This window comes from Pongo pygmaeus, chromosome 2, assembly GCF_028885625.2.
Source record: "Pongo pygmaeus isolate AG05252 chromosome 2, NHGRI_mPonPyg2-v2.0_pri, whole genome shotgun sequence".
Classification (NCBI taxonomy): Eukaryota; Metazoa; Chordata; class Mammalia; order Primates; family Hominidae; genus Pongo; species Pongo pygmaeus.
Window position 1 is genome coordinate 47,015,153 of NC_085930.1, and position 18,796 is coordinate 47,033,948.

At 43.2% G+C, this 18,796-nt stretch overlaps 1 protein-coding gene across 2 annotated transcripts; it reads left to right on the top strand.

Moving 5' to 3' along the window:
- The first annotated feature begins 1,264 nt into the window (after positions 1-1,264).
- Positions 1,265-17,249, top strand: TIGIT (T cell immunoreceptor with Ig and ITIM domains). 2 transcript variants are annotated; one of them, XM_054482804.1, is made up of 4 exons: positions 1,265-1,368; positions 2,794-3,123; positions 6,800-6,906; positions 14,854-17,249. In XM_054482804.1, exons 1-4 carry the CDS (start codon positions 1,308-1,310, stop codon positions 15,088-15,090), a joined length of 735 nt encoding a protein of 244 aa, XP_054338779.1. In that variant the 5' UTR covers positions 1,265-1,307; the 3' UTR covers positions 15,091-17,249. The 2 variants fall into 2 exon arrangements, with proteins under 2 accessions (XP_054338779.1, XP_054338780.1); XM_054482805.1 differs by having other exon boundaries at positions 14,857-17,139.
- Positions 17,250-18,796: the final 1,547 nt, after the last annotated feature.

The following is an 18,796-nucleotide window of genomic DNA, read 5'->3' on the forward strand; positions in this document are numbered from 1 at the left end:
TAAGGCTTATATTGTCTAAGGGTCTGGAGGTGGGGTGTAAGGGGTATACAAGTCATAGAGTTGGGAATAGGAAGAACCCAGAGAGGGAGGAGAAGACTGGCCTGAGATGGAAGACCTCACAAGGGAGAAGGAGGGTAGGAGCCTGGATGGTGTGAAATGCTAGAGGTGCATGGCTGGAATGGAGGGGGCGGGGCACCAGGCTTCAGATGCTTCTGGGTGCAGATGCAGATTTTCAGGATGTACAAAACATGGAGCATCCCCAAGGTAACTGTGTTGAGAGCCTGCGAGGCAGGTGAATGTGGATCCTCTACCCCCTCTCCTGACTGAGTTCACCAAGGAACAAGCTTTGTAAACTATTTGAGGGTAGGGGCTGTGATTATTTACCCTCATATCTTCAGAGCCTGGTGTTGAGGTTGGTGCGTTGTAGGCACTCAGGGACTTTCAAATGAATGAAGGGAGGGAAGGAGGAAAGAAGGATGGGTCCATAGTAGGACCTGGTGATGGGCTGGGAGCTCCAGGCAAATGTCAACCAATCCCTCTCCTGGGTCAGCTCCCAGGGGCTCACCCTTCTTTGCATTTCCAGCTCTCATGAGGTCATTGTGCACAGGAAAGCTCTCTCCTCTAATCTCCTCTGATCTTACTGCACCAGAGAAATTAAGCCAGAATTCAACAAAGTCTCAGTCCAGATAAACAAGACAAAAGAAATAAGATTCAGGAGAAGATCTCCTTCAAGGGAAAGTTGCTGTGTTTGTCCAAGACCTTTGTCCCATCCATGTATCATCCCCCAAGTAAACACTTCTTGTTCACCTGTTCATTAGATTTCAAGTGCAGTCTCTGGCCTGTAAGTCCCTACAATGATAAGTTTCTCTTATTGCACATTCTTCATCAGGAGGATGCCAGAAGAGCTCAGGAACTGTTGTTCCTCATCAGTAGCAGATTCTTCAGAATCTTGGGCACTGCACAGATGCCCTTGAGCTCTTTGAATAAAGGCTGATTTTTAGAAAATACATTAAGACAGAACTTAAAAGCAATAGATTGACTAATTATAATCCAAAGATGAGTGTGCCTCTAACCACAATTTTCATTTATTTTTAAGTGTTTCCTTCATGGCCTTTCCTGTGACTCGCCCTATGCAGTTTGTGTATTTGTTGACGACTTTATGTGTTTTTAACATGGTTTTTGCCAAACTTGGTTTTTCCGAGACCGTCTTTTCTCAGAGGCTCGGTTTTACCGTCCTATCTGCAGTCGGCTACTTTCGGTGGCAGAAGAGGCCACATCTGCTTCCTGTAGGCCCTCTGGGCAGAAGCATGCGGTGGTGTCTCCTCCTGATCTGGGCCCAGGGGCTGAGGCAGGCTCCCTTCGCCTCAGGTAAGGCCTGAAACCCAGCAGAGCAGCAGGGAGGAAAAACAAGGCTAAGCTTGGTGTGGAGACTTGGGTGCTTGTGTAGGGAAGACTCCAAGAGCATGCCACAGCTGCTGGAGAGAAATTGCAACTTTTAGAGTCCTGTGTACTGTTATGTAAGAAAGGACAATCTCTGAGAATGAGGTGTGGTTCTGTTTTTGGTGGCAGATGAAGTGCTTTGCAGACTTTCGGGGTTGGAGGAGCCTGACTGGCCGGCACAAGAAGGAGCAGGAGAAGAATAAGGGCTGGGCAGGAGGCACTGCCAGTTTGCTTTTAGAAGCTCATTCCTGCTCCAGCTTCTTTTCTGTTGCCTTTCAGGAACTTTCCAGGAAAACATTATAAGTTCTCTGTGAATTGAAAATGTCTTTTTTACAGATTCCAGAGATTCTACCACTAGAGACTGATTTTTTTGTTGTATTTATTTCTTCTATAGTAAAAATCGGAGTCAAATATTTCTGAGGGAGGGGAACACAAATATTTAGAAACCGTGGTATAAATTAGTTTTTATGTTGCTTTCTGAACTATCTGAGGATGGAGATGTGCCCAGGGTTGCTGGGGACAGGTTAAGTGCTGAGAGGGTGGTTATGCCTGGGAGAAGCAGGGTTTCCTGCTAAGCTTCCTTTCCTATTGGATTTCTTGGCTTTCTTGAAGGTTTTTTCAGGCACTGCAAATGACAGTCAACCAAACAGCAAGGTTTTATTTCAAAGGATAATGCATCCAGCACAGAACTAGGCCACAGGAAGAAACATAAAAACAAAACAAAATAAAAACAGAAGAGGTGGTGTCAGCTGACAAGGGCTTATATTCTAAGTGGGTAGACAAAATAGGCCTACGAAAATAACAAGCTGGCCATGAAGCTATACAGCAGAATATGCGAGGGGGCAACGTGCTAAGTTGTGTAGTCATAAGCCAGGCTTTTAGTAAGGTGCTAATTATATAATACAGGCAGTGAATGTGAAAGGAAAAGGGAGATTGAGATGGGCTGGGGTCTTCTAGGAGGTGGGGAGGGAGTGCAGCCTTGACAAGCCTCCCTGTGGGTGGGGTGTAAAGAGGGGCAGAAGTTAGCTCTGGAAGCACAGGGCAGTGGGCGGGGAGGAGATGGGCTGGGCTGGGCTGGGCTGGAGTAGAGATGTGTGGAGAAGGGTGAGAAGACTGGAAAGACAACCTGAGTGGGGGACTGGGAGCCTTGAATAACAGGCATGGAGAGGAGCATCTCTTGAAATGGAAGAAACAGGAAATAATTACAGCCTCTATGGAGGAGCAACAGGATGGACTGGAGAAACTATCATTCCAAAACCCAGTTGGGGCCTCAAAGCCCCTTAGAATTTTTCTAGGAAGATTGAAGGCCAGCTGCTGATCCAGGACTCACATGTGCTTTGTCCTCTTCCCTAGGAATGATGACAGGCACAATAGAAACAACGGGGAACATTTCTGCAGAGAAAGGTGGCTCTATCATCTTACAATGTCACCTCTCCTCCACCACGGCACAAGTGACCCAGGTCAACTGGGAGCAGCAGGACCAGCTTCTGGCCATTTGTAATGCTGACTTGGGGTGGCACATCTCCCCATCCTTCAAGGATCGAGTGGCCCCAGGCCCTGGCCTGGGCCTCACCCTCCAGTCACTGACCGTGAACGATACAGGGGAGTACTTCTGCATCTATCACACCTACCCTGATGGGACTTACACAGGGAGAATCTTCCTGGAGGTCCTAGAAAGCTCAGGTATTCCTGCTGGAGCAAGTTGGTGGATAAACCTCTCCCTCTAGCTTAGAAAATACAATCCCGAAACTGCACAGCAGGGCTTCTCAATTTGGGATCATATTTGAATCACCTGAGGAGATTTTAAATCATACTGATGCCGAGGCCTCACCCAGACCAATTCAATCAGAATCCCTAATAGCAGAGCTAAACAGGGGTAGGATCTAAAAGCATTTCCAGGTGATTCTAATGGGCAGCCAATACTGAGAACCACTGTTCTTATGCAAGAAGCACATCTTACCTATATTTCCTAGAAGACCAGTTGATGAGGTCATATGTAAAAGTTCCCATTTATTGGTTTAGTATAATTGTGCAAATTAGAATTAACCCCTAAGTGTATAAAGATTAGATCTGGTTAAACACAAAGCACAGCCTGTGCTAAGTTTAATTGTACAATAATTTACATTTGTGTGGTACTTCCAAGTTTCCAAAATGCCCTCATATTCATTATCCACCTGCACATTTAAACCAATTCCCAGAGGTTAGAAAAGGATTCTTATCTTATCTGAGAGACAGTATAGCGGCATGGTTAAAAGCTCAGATTCTGACACCGGACAGTCTGGGTGCAAATCCTGGCTCTGCTGTTGCCCTCAGACAGGATTTCTTAGCTTCTCTGTGTATCAGTTTTCTCATCTGTGAAAGGAGGATGAATATAAGACCTTATGCGATGCTAATGTAGGATTAAATTCCCTACTACAAGAAAATGTCCTTAGAACAATGCCTGGAACATGGTAAGTGCTGTATAAGTGTTAACTATTAGTATGATTCCCATTTGTTTGATGGAGGCGGAAACTGGGGCTTGGAGTTGCTCAGAGTGATAGAGCTGATTTTAACACAGATGTTTTTGTTCTACTAAACTGCATCCTCAGAACTCCTATTACTGCTATCAGTTATGTTGGAGATTAAGTTATATGGTCGCAAAATGTGTGTAAACTGAGAAGATAAAAGATTACCTTAAAGTTTCCTTTCAAATGTTACTTCTTTTTTCTTTTTGAGACGGCGTTTCGCTCTTGTCGCCCAGGCTGGAGTGCAATGGCGCAATCTCAGCTCACTGCAACTTCCGCCTCCTGAGTTCAAGCGATTCTCTCCTGCCTCAGCCTCCCGAGTAGCTGGGATTACAGGCATGTGCCGTCACACCCGGCTAATTTTGTATTTTTAGTAGAGATGGGGTTTCTTCACGTTGGTCAGGCTGGTCTCAAACTCCCAACCTCCAGTGATCTGCCCGCCTTGGCCTCCCAAAGTGTTACTTCTTAACTGATTTCACATAGGCCAAAGACCGGTTAAGAGCCGAGGCTCTGGAATTGCACTGTCTGGGGTTGACTATTGGAGTTGACCCCACGAAATCTGGCTAAATTATGTACTTTTTTTCTCAGTTTTCTTGTCGATAAAATGTGGCAAATAATTTCATGAGTTGATACAAGTAAGGTCTTACAACAGTGCTAGACAGGTAATAAGCTTAACTTAATAAGGGCTAGTTTTTATGCTATTTATTGGTTCATGGTTAGAGGAGGCCTGGGACAATAAGCAGGGCAGGGGACCTAGATTCTGGCAAAGTAACCAAGTGATGGCCTTGACCATTCTGGGCTCTTTACCCCACTGTCATATGCCAGAGGACCCATCGCCAGACGGCAGGACCGGGAACAGGGAGGGAGTTCATCAGGCAGAAGGCCCCTGTGGAGTGGTGGTCCCAGCAAGTGAAGACCACATGGGAGCTATGTCTGGTTGCTAATCTCCAGGCCAGGCCATTCATGGATCGGTGGTCCTGACATGCACGCTCCTCCCCAAGGCCACAGTGGCATGGCTATTTCCCAGCCTGAACCTGGGAAAATGAAGGTGCAAGTTTCTTCTCTGTGGCTCATGGACCCTTGGGGAGAGAGATCAGAAGATGTTCTATTGGACCCCTGTGCAGCCTCCTCACAAAGCCTGTATGTTTCCACCCTTTTGCCATTGCAGACTCCAGGGAACACCATTGGTCACTTGGCTTTTCCCTCTTGTTTCCCAAGCGGTCAGTTGCTTACGTGGAATGCTAACTCTCCTTGATTACTTGCATTAGCGCCAACCCTGGCTTCTTTTTGAACATAATCTCAAACCTTAGTCCAAGTCCCTATCCTAATACTATCTGTAATATTTAAGCTATTCCTAACCTTAATGCTAAAATTGTACTTAACCCCAAAGTTAACCTGGTTAATAGGCAGAAGTTTTAAGTAACCCTTATACAGAGTCCGCCCCTTCCCCACCCTGCATGTAGTGATGTCGTGCTTACTCAGGGCTGTTTCTGTTGCAAAGACCTTGATATCTTTGTTCTATGACCATAACTGTGAATGGAGACATTGATGCTTTTATTTCAAACCAAAAATTCCGAATGAAATTGATATATCTAATATCCCAAGTTCCACTCTGGTCCCAGTTGTATCTGGAACTTATCCTTAAACCTAACCAAACTCATTATCATAATCTTCCCCAAACCTCAACATGCTTTTCACTCCATCTATCTTCATCTGTCCCCAAGGTGTAAGAGAACCCAGGCCTAACCTTGTCTCCAATCTGGCTCTGTCCCCAAACTGATCATATATCCTTTCCTGGTTTTATGGATAGTCCTCTGCAGCCCCTCTTACCTGCTGCAGTGTGTTCTCTATGACCCCTTTGCTTTCCATCTGCCCTCTTTCCTCCAGAGCTAACTGTATGGCTATGGCTAACCAGGCCAACTGTGACTGAGTCCATCAAGGCAAGAGGAACATGTTCTGGGGAATTTGAATTGTGCAGGCACCACCCTTGTCTTATTATGGATTGGATTCCTAAGCCACCTTTTAGCAACCCAGACCCTTAGTTAGAGGGATGAGATGTGAGGCTTCTGCCACATCCTTTGAAGACTCCCCTGGATACCTGAGCCCTGCCCGAGCTCCTGGGGAGCCTGGAAACCCACCTACAGCGCAGCATGCATGGGGGTGATGGTGTTCTTTTTCTCACATTCTTCTTGGGTCAGATCTTACTCATCTCTTCAAAACTCCCCTTTTGCATCTTCTTGCTTCCACTTACATGTTATCTCTTAATGAAATTCACTAGTTCATGATTTCACTTATGTCACAAATATTTACTGAGCATTCACTGTATGTCAGATGCTGAGAAAACAGCAAAGGATAAGAGTCCAGAGCCTCACGCCCTCCAGGGTTTCACAGCCTAGCTGGAAATAAGTGTTATAGGCTTAAGAGAAAAGGTTACATGCTTTTTTTCATTTTTGTAATTTAATGTTAACTTTATTTTAATTTTGAATTAAATATTTTTATTGATATGATTTCATATTTGAAGTTCAATAAAAGAAAATATTCACTTTCTGAGTTTTTTTCTGGAACTACTATTTGTTTCATTTCATGATTACCAAAAATGATTTTGTCAAACAGAAGAAAGGAATGTTAAAATGACCTGCTCTGGTGTCAAATATACAAGGTACACCACTGCTCAAAAAATCAGTCATCGATTTCATGATGGGCCAGATGGATACTCTGCTGTTCAAAGTGTTGGGCTTAAAGGCTCCAGTCCCATGGTTACACAAAGGGCTTGGCCAATCCTCCCCTCTCTGCCCTGGGGAAATCAGCTTCACTTCTGCCTTCTGCCTCTCATCTCTGTTTTGTCCTCCCTCTAGTGGCTGAGCACAGTGCCAGGTTCCAGATTCCATTGCTTGGAGCCACGGCCACGACGCTGGTGGTCATCTGCATAGCAGTCATCGTGGTGGTCGTGTTGGCTAGAAAGGTAATGGCTCTGGCTGCACATCGCAGTCATGGGCACCCCCACCTCTGCCACCCTGGTCCTTTCAGGTTCTCTTTCCACCCAGAGAGAGACCCAGATGTGATCTTTCCGAGTGCTCTTTGTGCCTTTTTCCTGGCATTTTTTTCTGCCTATTAGTGCAGTTATTTATGCTCTTCCCTTGTCTCTCTGGTAGGGAGGGACCCCTGGACAGCTGGACCTGTTTCCTACCCATCTTGCTGTCATTTGTAACTCCTGGTTTCTGCTTATCCCTTAAGCCACTGCTCTGAGAGTTTAATTTATCTATGATGATTTTGATGCCTCGTGGGCATCTATATATGCTAGAGCTTTCTGCACATTAGCTCTTTTGATTATTACAACTCGCTGGTAGTGCTAGGCTACCCAGCATGTCTGTAGAATGATAAATAAACACTCCAAAAATGTAGGGTTAGGCCAGGAGCTGTGGCTTACACCTCAGGAGCCACAGATATGGCTGGTGCTATTGTGAAGGTCAGTGATCTGTAATATTTTCATTTATGTGTTGGCTATCACAATAGACATAATTCCACCCACTCGGGAGACTGTGGCAGGAGGATCACTTGACTCTAGGAGTTCAAGGCTGCAGTGAGCTATGACTGCACTCCAGCGTGGGCAACAGAGCAAGACTCTACGTCTAAAAAAAAAAAAAAAAAATTGATGGTAAAGTGGACATGGCAAGATCAGCAGGTTGTAAATCCTCTGTTCAGCTTAAGAGCTTATGTGGCTGAAAGAGTCATGAATGGGGAATTGAAAGATCTAGTTTCTAGTTTTGGCACTGAGTGTATGCTTTTAGGAAAGTTACTTAATCTTTCAAGGTCTTCATTTCCTTATATATAAAATGGGGATTTGTCTTAGTCTAGTTTCTGCTGCTGTAACAATACAATTATTGGGAAATTTATAAAGAAAAGAAGTTTATTTGGCTCATGGTTCTGGAGGCTGGGAAGTCCAGGAGCATGGTGCATTTGGCAAGGTTCATCCCGCGGCAGAAGGCATCATGTGATGAGTGCGTGCATGTGAGCGAGAGAGAGAAATGAGGCCAAACTCATCCTTTTAATTAGGAACTTACTCCCATGATACCTAACCCACTCCTGAGATAATGGCGTTAATCCCTTCATGAGGGCAGATCTTCATGGCCTAATCACCTCTTAAAAGCATTACCACTTAATACTATTACAATGGTAATTAAGTTTCCAACACATGGCCTTTTGGGGGACACATTAAAACCATAGCCGTATTATAATTCGGCTTGCTCTGTATCATAGAGTTGTGATGAACAAGTGGCATATTTCATGTAAAATCTTTATAAATAATGAGGAATTATATCAGTGAAATTTATGTCATCAGCTACCGGTATTGATTGGGAGGAGTGAAAGAATTTCCACTCCTTGTTTTGTCTGATCTCTTGGGCCCTTTAAGTCAGCTCAGCCCAGGTCACCTTAATTCAAGTCACCACATAAATATTTTGGGAAACACAAGTTTGTAATTTCTACCTTTACCCCAGACCCTCCGCCTGACATCCTAACCCACTTTTCCTCCAACTCTAATTCCATTCAATTAACAACTCAATTCTGCAGCCTGGTTGAACTGCAGTGGCTGAGATATGGCTGGTGCTGTTGGGAAAGTCAATGATCTATAATATTTTCATTTATGTGTTGGCTATCACAATAGACATAATGAGGAAATGAACCCTCTATGGGAAGGTGAGGACAGGAGAAATGATTGAATAGAGGGGGGAGGTGAAGAAGATGAAAGTTGATCTCTTAGCTGGGAAGGGAGCTGTTATGGTCGTTGGTGAACAGGTTCTCTGCTGTTAGCAGTGTCCTGATGGTCTGGAATAAAAGAATCAAAGGCTCTTTAGAAGGAGCTGAACAACTTTTCCTGTTAAGGATTCAAGACTGGTTAATTTTCATTCTGGGCACCTGGACTAACTTTGGTCATCTGGAGGGTAGAGAAAGAGAAAAAGGTGAAGAGACCTATTGAGTCCTATTGCTCCCTTTCTACAGTGTTTGATTCCTCAGCCCTCTCTGACATTTCCACTGCTTCCTGTGTAGTGCAGGTCCTCTCTGCATCTTTCCTGTGCTTTGGCTATAGTTGTCAGTCTTCTGTCTCTCTCTCCTTGCTCAAAGCATTTTATACTTGCATTATTCAGGGTTCCAGCAGGGAACATGTAGTACTCAAACTGGGTTGTTTGAAGACAGTTTAATAATAGGATTTCCAGAAGTCTAGTAGGATGTAAGGACACCACAAGGAGGAGTAGCAAGGTGTTGTAACCGTTCCTAGTTCTTCAAAGGGTAGGGGAGGGGCTAATTATTGGAGCCTGGAAGGAGAGAGTTATGTGGAGGGGTCTCCTTCAGAAGTGCTGTAGTCTTTGCTGGAGGGTCACAACCAGTCCAAGGCCACCCTGCAGAAAGAACAAAGGGAACTACATACCCTCATCTCATTCCTCTCTCCATTCCCTTACTGTTGCTTTGCACTGGCTGACCTCAAACTTAGGTTGGAGGATAAGGGGACTTATTGATGTAGTACATTTAGTACAGTCTTCATAGGGCACAAAATAGGGTGGAGAAGGTTAGAGAGTAGAGCCAAGAGGCAAATGGCTGGTATCCATACAAGTAGTGCTCATAGACATGAACACTGGACAAATGATCTTGACTTTCCATGGGGTTGGCTGGCTTCAGCCTTCTCTCTTGTAGTCTTGACCTCTTTTGATTATGTATGTAAGCAATACCCTTCTTGGCTGCCCAGCTATATTTCTCCTGGGCACACCGTGCTCTATTAACCATTTTAATATCCCCACAGATCAGGCTTTCTTGGCTCCCATTGAAGTAATTACATCCATTTTGTTTCTCAAGTGCTGCTATCTGTTCTGTACTATTTTGGGATCTCCTCAGCCTCATTGCTACTAGGGATCCAGTTCTGTAAAAGCATCTCCTATTTTAGCCCTAGCCTATAGAGGAGAGATACCACCAAACTTCTCAATGATGCTGGAGCTCCCCTAGCACATTCTTTTCCAGCTTAGTAAAAGGGATATTCTTTTTCTTTTTCCTTTTTCCCCTTTATTGTTGCTATTATCTTAAGGGATGTTCTCTGGATCTTCCCTAGAAGAGCCAATATAATCAGCTATTGGATTTTGGAAATTATTCAGTACAGGGATTGGCAAAATTTCTCTGTAAAGAGACAGATAGTATATCTTTTTGGGTTTGTAGGTCATATGGTCTCTGTTGCAAGAATTCAACTCTGCCATTGTAGTGTGAAAGTGCTATAGATTATATATAAATGAATGACTATGAATGACTCTGTTCCAACAAACCTATATTTATAAACACTAAAATGTTAATTTCATATAATTTTTATGTGTAATAAAATATTTGTTTTTCATTCTATAAATTTTTATTTTTTAATTTTTTATATATTTTTTATTTCAATAGGTTTTTGGGGAATAAGTCCTTTAGTGGTGATTTCTGAGATTTTGGTGCACCCATCACCCGAACAGTGTACACTGTACCCAGTGTGTAGTCCTTTATCCCTCACCCCTCTCCCACTCTTTCCCCTGAGTCCCCAAAGTCCATTAGTCCCTTGTATCATTCTTACGCCTTTGCGTCCTCATAGCTTAGCTCCCACTTCTGAGTGAGAACATACAATGTTTGGTTTTTCATTCCCAAGTTACTTCACTTATAGTAGTGGTTTCCAATTCCAACCAGGCTGCTGCAAATGCCATTATTTTGTTCCTTTTTATGGCTGAGTAGTATTTCATGGTGTATATATATATATATATATATATACACATACATACATACATATATACACATACACACATACATACACACACACACACACACACACACTACAATTTCTTTATCCACTCATTGATTGATGGGCATTTGGGCTGGTTCCATATTTTTGCAATTGCAAATTGTGCTGCTTTTTGTATAATGACTTCTTTTCCTCTGGATAGATAACCAGTAGTGGGATTACTGGATTAAATGGTAGTTCTACTTTTAGTTCTTTAAGGAATCTCCACACTGTTTTCCATAGTCGTACTAGTTTACATTACCACAAGCAGTGTAAAAGTGTTCCCCTTTCAGTACATCCATGCCAACATCTGTTTTTTTTTATTTTTTGATTAAGGCCATTCTTACAAGAGTAAGGTGGTATTGCGTTTTGATTTTCATTTCCCTGATAATTAGTGATGTTGAGCATTTTTTCGTATGTTTGTTGGCCATTTGTATATCCTTTTCTGAGAATTGTCTGTTTATGTCCTTAGCCCACTTTTTGATGGGATTTTTTTTTCAGCTGATTTGTTTGAGTTCCTTGTAGATTCTGGATATTAGTCCTTTATTGGATATATAGTTTACAAATATTTTTTCCCACTCTGTGGGCTGTTTACTCTGCTGATTATTTCTTTTGCTGTGCAGAAGACATTACTTTTTAAAACTCTTTTTGTTTTTAAAAAAACACTTAAAATATAAAAGCCATCTTTAGTTCAAGGGCTGTAAAAAACCAGCAGTGGGTCATATTTGACCCACAAAACTCAGTTTGCCATTTCTGATTTAGTAGGTTTATTCCAGCATTCTTGCTTCTCTGAGCATTTTGTTTCCCTTTTCCATAGTTTGCCTAAGCAGTGTTGTCATCTCTATTGACAGCAGTATAACAGAATCATCCCCTGGGGCCCTTGTGAGGGTGTTAAATATTGAGTGTTCCAATATTGACACATTATCCCTCATCCAATCTCATGTTCTACCCCCCACCACAATCCATCACCTTCAGAATTCATGCCTAGGCATCTTCTCCCAGTCCCTGCCAGTAGATGTTAGCCAGGTCCTTTATTATATAACCTTTCTATTCTCTTAGCAGACCCAGCACTTCCTCCATTAGCATGGGCTGATTGGCTCTCAAATGCATCTTTCCAGAGATCCTCATTCCAAGTTTCAGGAGACTCCTCCTCTACTATCAAGATGCTAGCTTTGGCATAGAAAATTTACCTAGGCTTAGAATCTGCCTTCTTTAAAGTCCTGTCCCTCTTATAATTAGCTTATGTACCTGGTCTTCAGCTGTGGATAGATGAGTGTCTTTTAAGTGCTGCCAAGGAGGAGCTTTAACTCTCACACTTTGAGTTGCTGATAGATCTGAGGCTGTCATTTTCTCACTTCAGTCCATCGGTGCAATTTAGCAAAAGTCAATTTTGAGTCCTAATAGTAACTATTTACCCTATACTATTGACCCAATTCCAGAGTTCTAACACTATTTACCCTATACATCTCAAATGTTACAGTCAGTGCACCAGCTCATAGCTCCCATCCATCTGTGTCCCATCTCATTTCACCACCAGTCATGGGGTTTGTGTTGCCATCTAGCAGGTGAGTGATCCCATTCCACAATCCTGTTCTTACAGGCTGCCTTCTAGGACTATTCCCAGCAGCAACTGTTTTAGATCAGGTCCCCGGAAATAGAGCCTGACATGCAAATTTTGGTGAGAGTGACTTATTGGGACAGCTCTCAGATGAAAAGTGGTGAAGGAAGCAGTATAGGGAGGGCTAAGGGAAGAAAGCTCAGCATGGATATGGTCTCAGCTGGAGACTTGGCTGAAGCAAGAATTGTACAGAGTTGGTTGAACCTTTAGGCAGGGAGCTGGCGTTTTGGAAATCCACCTAGGTCAGTCATTACTTCTGGCTGCTCACCAGGGAGGGCCCAAGAGCAATTCTCCAGAGAAGGGGCTGCTGTGAGCTCACAGTGTACACTCCCAGCTTCTGGAAAATGGGAATGCTGGTCAGGTAGAGAGATCTGAGCAGGAGCTGTACATATGGATCTCCGGAGGGACAGAACCAATAGGAGATATAGACGGATGGATGGATGGATGGATTGATAGATAGATAGATAGATAGATAGATAGATAGATAGATAGATAGATAGATGAGGAGGGATTTGTTAGGGGAATTTGTTCATGTGATTGTAAAGGCTGAGAAGTCGCACCACAGGCTGTCTGCAAGCTGGAGACCTTGGGATGCTGGTAGCATGGCTCAGTTCAAGTCCAACAGCCTCAGAACCACTGAGGCTGTTGGTGTAATTCTCAGTCCAAGGCTAAGGGCCTGAAAACCTAGGGTCAGGAGCACTGGTTTAAGTCCTGGAGTCTGAAAGCCAGGGAGCTTGGTGTCCTGATGTCCAAGGACAGGAGAAGAGTGTGTCCCAACTCCAAAGAGAGAAAGTATAATTTTGCCTCTCTTCTGTTTCGGGAAAGGCAGGCCTCCAGGTGACTGGATAGTGCCTGGCTACATTTAGAGTGTATCTTACCCACTCACTTCACTCAGACTGACATGCCAATCTCCTTTGGAAACACCCTCACAGACACACCCAAAATGGGCTTTCCTAGCTCTCTCAGGTCCCTTAATCCAGTTAAGCTGATACCTAAAATTAGCTATGACAGGCGCAACAGCATTCACTACAGACCTTGAGAGCCCATAGACTGTTATTTAGGAGCATGTTCTTTGGAATCAGACAGTCCTAGGTTTGGGTCCCAACTCAACCACTTGAGTAGCTGTACCACCTAACTTTGATGAACCTCAGTTTTCTCATCTGTAAAATGCCGATAATTATGGCATTGCCTTCATAAGGTCATGAGAAAACTTCAGTCAAATAATAATTAATGTAAGGTACTTAGCATTTTTCCTAGCATGTAAGCTGGAAAGGTGAGTGGGACCATCACAAGAGATGTTTTTGAGATCATCACAAGGGATGTTTTGGGGATCATCACAGTTTCTTGTGAGGAATGTAGTGAAATTATGGATTTTCTTCTTGGGCAAAATTTTCTATACAATTTACAAATCCCCTGAAATCCAGCTGTGCATCTCAGGTTAAGCACCCTCCTATATACAGTGGAGCCATTGAAGAGTTTTAGGCGGAAATATGGACTGACACAACTTTTGTTTTTGAAAATCACTGTGCTGGTGACTATGTGGAGTTGGACTAGAAGTAAGAGGGAGTCCAGAGACAGTGAGGATGAAGCCCAGGTGTGAGAGAAGACATGGATATAGAGATGGAAAAGAGGGAGTAGATTTCAGAATTGCCTAGAATTAAAATTGGATGAAGTTTTACAGATAAATCGAGTTGAACATTAGCCTCCAGATTTCTGATCAGCTGGTGCCATAAACCAGGGCAGTGAATATAGGGGCAGGAGTGGTTTGTTGGGGCGGGAATGTGATGGTTTGTTTTGAGACAAGTTGAGTCTGAGCTTGCCGTGGGTCATCAGGTGATGATGCCCAGTGGACAGGTGGACACCTGCATCTGGAGCTCAGGGCAGAAGCCTGTGCTAGTTTAGATAGAGATTTGGGCATCTTCAGAGGACAGATGGTGGTTGTAGATATAAGAAAGTAGATGCTCATGAAATCACTCAGAGAACACGTTTAGCATGAGAGAAAGCAGAGAGCAGAACCCTGGGGAACCCTACAGTTTGGGGAGCTGATGTGCAAAGAGAAAAGGGGCAGGCCTGGCTGAAGACGAAGGTAGGGGTTCAAAGGAGGAGAAGAGAATCAGGAGAGAGTGATGCCAAAGGAGCCAGAGAAAGAGAACATTTCAGAAAGGAAGAGGTCAACAGAGTCAAGTGCAGTAAAGAGTACAAGAAAATAGAGAATGGAAAGCTGCCTCACTAAGCTTAGTGAACAGGAAGTAACAAGGTGTGTGGCACGTGGTCTCTGTAGTAAGTGCAGTTTCCGTGGACTAGTTAGCATTTCAATCTAGCTGTAACGCGGTTGAGAAATTAAGGGCTAAGGAACTGGTGTTGGTAAGAACACAAGTTTGCCGGTGTGCATGTGTGTAAGAAAGGAAGACAGAGATCACGATAACTCTCAATATATGTCATATTGGGGAGTAACTGTTGAATAACATCCCCACATACTCACTTTGTAGTTTGTTTGTTTTTAGAAGAAAGCCCTCAGAATCCATTCTGTGGAAGGCGACCTCAGGAGAAAATCAGCTGGACAGGAGGAATGGAGCCCCACTGCTCCCTCACCCCCAGGAAGCTGTGTCCAGGCAGAAGCTGCACCTGCTGGGCTCTGTGGAGAGCAGCGGGGAGAGGACTGTGCCGAGCTGCATGACTACTTCAATGTCCTGAGTTACAGAAGCCTGGGTAACTGCAGCTTCTTCACAGAGACTGGTTAGCAACTAGAGGCATCTTCTGGAAGATATACTTTTGTCTTTGCTATTATAGATGAATATATAAGCAACTGTACTCTCCATCAGTGCTGCGTGTGTGTGTGTGTGTGTGTGTGTGTGTTTGTGTGTGCTCAGCTGAGTGAATAAATGTCATCCTCTTCTCCATCTTCATTTCTTTGGCCTTTTCGTTCTATTCCATTTTGCATTATGGCAGGCCTAGGGTGAGTAACGTGGATCTTGATCATAAATGCAAAATTAAAAAATATCTTGACCTGGTGTTAAATCTGGCAGTTTAAGCAGATCCTATGTCTCTGAGAGACACATTCCTCATAATGGCCAGCATTTTGGGCTACAAGGTTTTGTGGTTGATGATGAGGACGGCATGACTGCAGAGCCATCCTCATCTCATTTTTTCACGTCATTTTCAGTAACATTCACTCATTCAAAGGCAGGTTATAAATAAGTCCTGGTATCAGCCTCTATGGGGAGATTTGAGAGTGACTAAATCTTGGTATCTGCCCTCAAGAACCTACAGTTAACTGGGGAGACAATGTTGTCATGAAAAGGCATTATAGTAAGGAGAGAAGGAGACACACACAGGCCTTCAGGAAGAGACTACAGTTTGGGGTGAGGTAGTTGGCATAGGCTTATCTGTGATGAAGTGGCCTGGGAGCACCAAGGGGATGTTGAGGCTAGTCTGGGAGGAGCAGGAGTTTTGTCTAGGGAACTTGTAGGAACTTCTTGGAACTGAAAGTCCCACAAAGAAGGCCCTGGCACCAAGGGAATCAACCAACTTCAGATTTTATTCTCTGGGCAGGCATTTCAAGTTTCCTTTTGCTGTGACGTACTCGTCCATTAGACAGCCTGATACAGGCCTCTAGGCTTTTCCGGCCGTGTGTGCTGGGGAAGCCCCAGGAAACGCACATGCCCACACAGGGAGCCAAGTCTTAGCATTTGGGCCTTGATCTACCTTTTCTGCATCAATACACTCTTGAGCCTTTGAAAAAAGAACGTTTCCCACTAAAAAGAAAATGTGCATTTTTAAAATAGGGACTCTTCCTAGGGGAAAAAGGGGGTGATAGAGGGTTTAAAAAATAAACACCTTCAAACTAACTTCTTCGAACCCTTTTATTCACTCCCTGACATCTTTGTGCTGGGGTTGGGGTAACTGAACTGCTTATTTCTGTTTAATTGCATTCAGGCTGGATCTTAGAAGACTTTTATCCCTCCACCATCTCTTTCAGAGGAATGAGCGGGGAGGTTGGATTTACTGGTGACTGATTTTCTTTCATGGGCCAAGGAACTGAAAGAGAATGTGAAGCAAGGCTGTGTCTTGCCCATGGTTAAAAATAAAGCATTGCCCCGCTTCCTAAGACTTAGACTGGGGTTGACAATTGTTTTAGCAACAAGACAATTCAACTATTTCTCCTAGGATTTTTATTATTATTATTTTTTCACTTTTCTACCAAATGGGTTACATAGTTAGGAAGAAGGAACTGAAATCTGTCCAGAACTCCAAGTCCTTTGGAAGAAAGATAGATGAATGTAAAAATGTTGTTGTTTGCTGTGGCAGTTTACAGCATTTTTCTTGCAAAATTAGTGCAAATCTGTTGGAAATAGAACACAATTCACAAATTGGAAGTGAACTAAAATGTAATGACGAAAAGGGAGTAGTGTTTTGATTTGGAGGAGGTGTATATTCGGCAGAGGTTGGACTGAGGGTTGGGTGTTATTTAACGTAATTATGGTAATTGGGAAACATTTATAAACACTATTGGGATGGTGATAAAATACAAAAGGGCCTATAGATGTTAGAAATGGGTCAGGTTACTGAAATGGGATTCAATTTGAAAAAAAATTTTTTTAAATAGAACTCACTGAACTAGATTCTCCTCTGAGAACCAGAGAAGACCATATCATAGCTGGATTCCTGGAGACATGCACTATCCACCACGTAGCCACTTTCCACATGTGGCCATCAACCACTTAAGATGGGGTTAGTTTAAATCAAGATGTGCTGTTATAATTGGTATAAGTATAAAATCACACTAGATTCTGGAGATTTCATATGAGTAATAAGAATACTATTTCAGTAGTTTTGGTATAGTGTGTGTCAAAAATGATAATATTTTGGATGTATTGGGTGAAATAAAATATTAACATTAGTTTCATGTTTCTTGTTATCTTTTTAACGTGGCTACTGGAAAGCCTAAAATTGCATATGTGGCTCTCATATTTCTATGCGACTGTGCTGCTCTAGTAGCTAAACCCAAGCCAAGCTGATACCCAGGGAGGGTGTCTATCTATGTCTATTGGTCTCCATTTCTTTTTCTTTCAAAATAGTGTTTGAGGAAGACTTTCCCGCTTATGAGGTCTTTTGGGAAATATGTAGGGAAGTATCACAGAGAAGAGTGAGGAAGGGGAACACTCAGTGCTGACAGGAAGCGATGCCAGGCTTTTCTGGGTCCCCTCGTGGATTCCCTAACAGGAGGAGCGAATAGACAAATCTATGAATGAGCATTCAAGGAGGAATACATTACTGATTCCCTGACCACATTCTAAGCCTGGTTGTACAAGTCTGATCTATAATCCTGAGAATTACACTAGACAAATGTGAGAAACTTTGAGTCATGGAGCTTTGAGATAGATGGTCTTCATGAGTGAACAGGACCTCACTATGCAATTTTATTTCATGCCTTTTCCCTTCTCACCCCTGTGAGCCCCAGAAATGAGTCGTCATACACTCAGGTTCATTCAGATTCCATCAGTGCTGAGCTGGACAGGCAGGGAGGCTGGCTGGGTGTGAGGTCCACCAATGACAGCATTCTGGTGGGCACACCCCACCCCGCAGAGAGGGGGCAATGGGCAGTGTGGCTGTCATTTGTGGGGTGTGAGTTTTTTTTAGTCTCCTGATTCTTTCAGGTGCTGCTTCATGGCTGTAACTGGTAGTTTCCCACACCTACTCCAAGTTACACCTGTCAAGAGGTACAGGGGAGCTTTTTGTGTGGCAAGAGCCTGAGCTTTCTGGAAGTCACAACGATATACTCAATGTTTGAGGTAATTTATTTGCATAAGGTAGTGTAAGACAATGCTATCCAATAGAACTTTCTGCAATTATGGGAATCCTCTATGTCTGTCCCATCCAGTATGGTAGCCACTAGCTGCATGTGGCTGTTGAGCGCTTGAAATTTGGCTAATGTGACAAAGAAACTAAATTTTAAATTTTATTTCATTGTAATTAACAAATTTAAATGTAAATAGCAACATGTGACTGGTGGCTAGTATATTGGACATCCCAATTCTAGTAATTGCCTTGCATATAGAGAAAACACAGACAGCTGTATTTATAGGACATTGGATGGCTCACCAGTTGTTATGCATTTGAAATGGCTACCACCAGGAAGAAATTTGAAGGTTCTCCTCTATTATCCTGTATCCATCCTCTGATCGAGACAAACCATGAGGTCAAAGCAGGCTGTACATTTATTTATTTCAGGTTTTTTCCAAAAAGAAATCTGAGGTAGCTAAGTGGTCCAGTTCACGTAAATAGGGCCAAAATTGTCAAGAAATTTGCAACTCAGGGGTTATGCAGAAACAGACTTTCATCACAGGACTTACCATGGACTATATTCATTCTGACTTCATGTAGGCTGTGAAGAGCACCTTCTCTGGGTCTAAAACTCTGATGGACTTCACAGAGATCAAAAAAGAA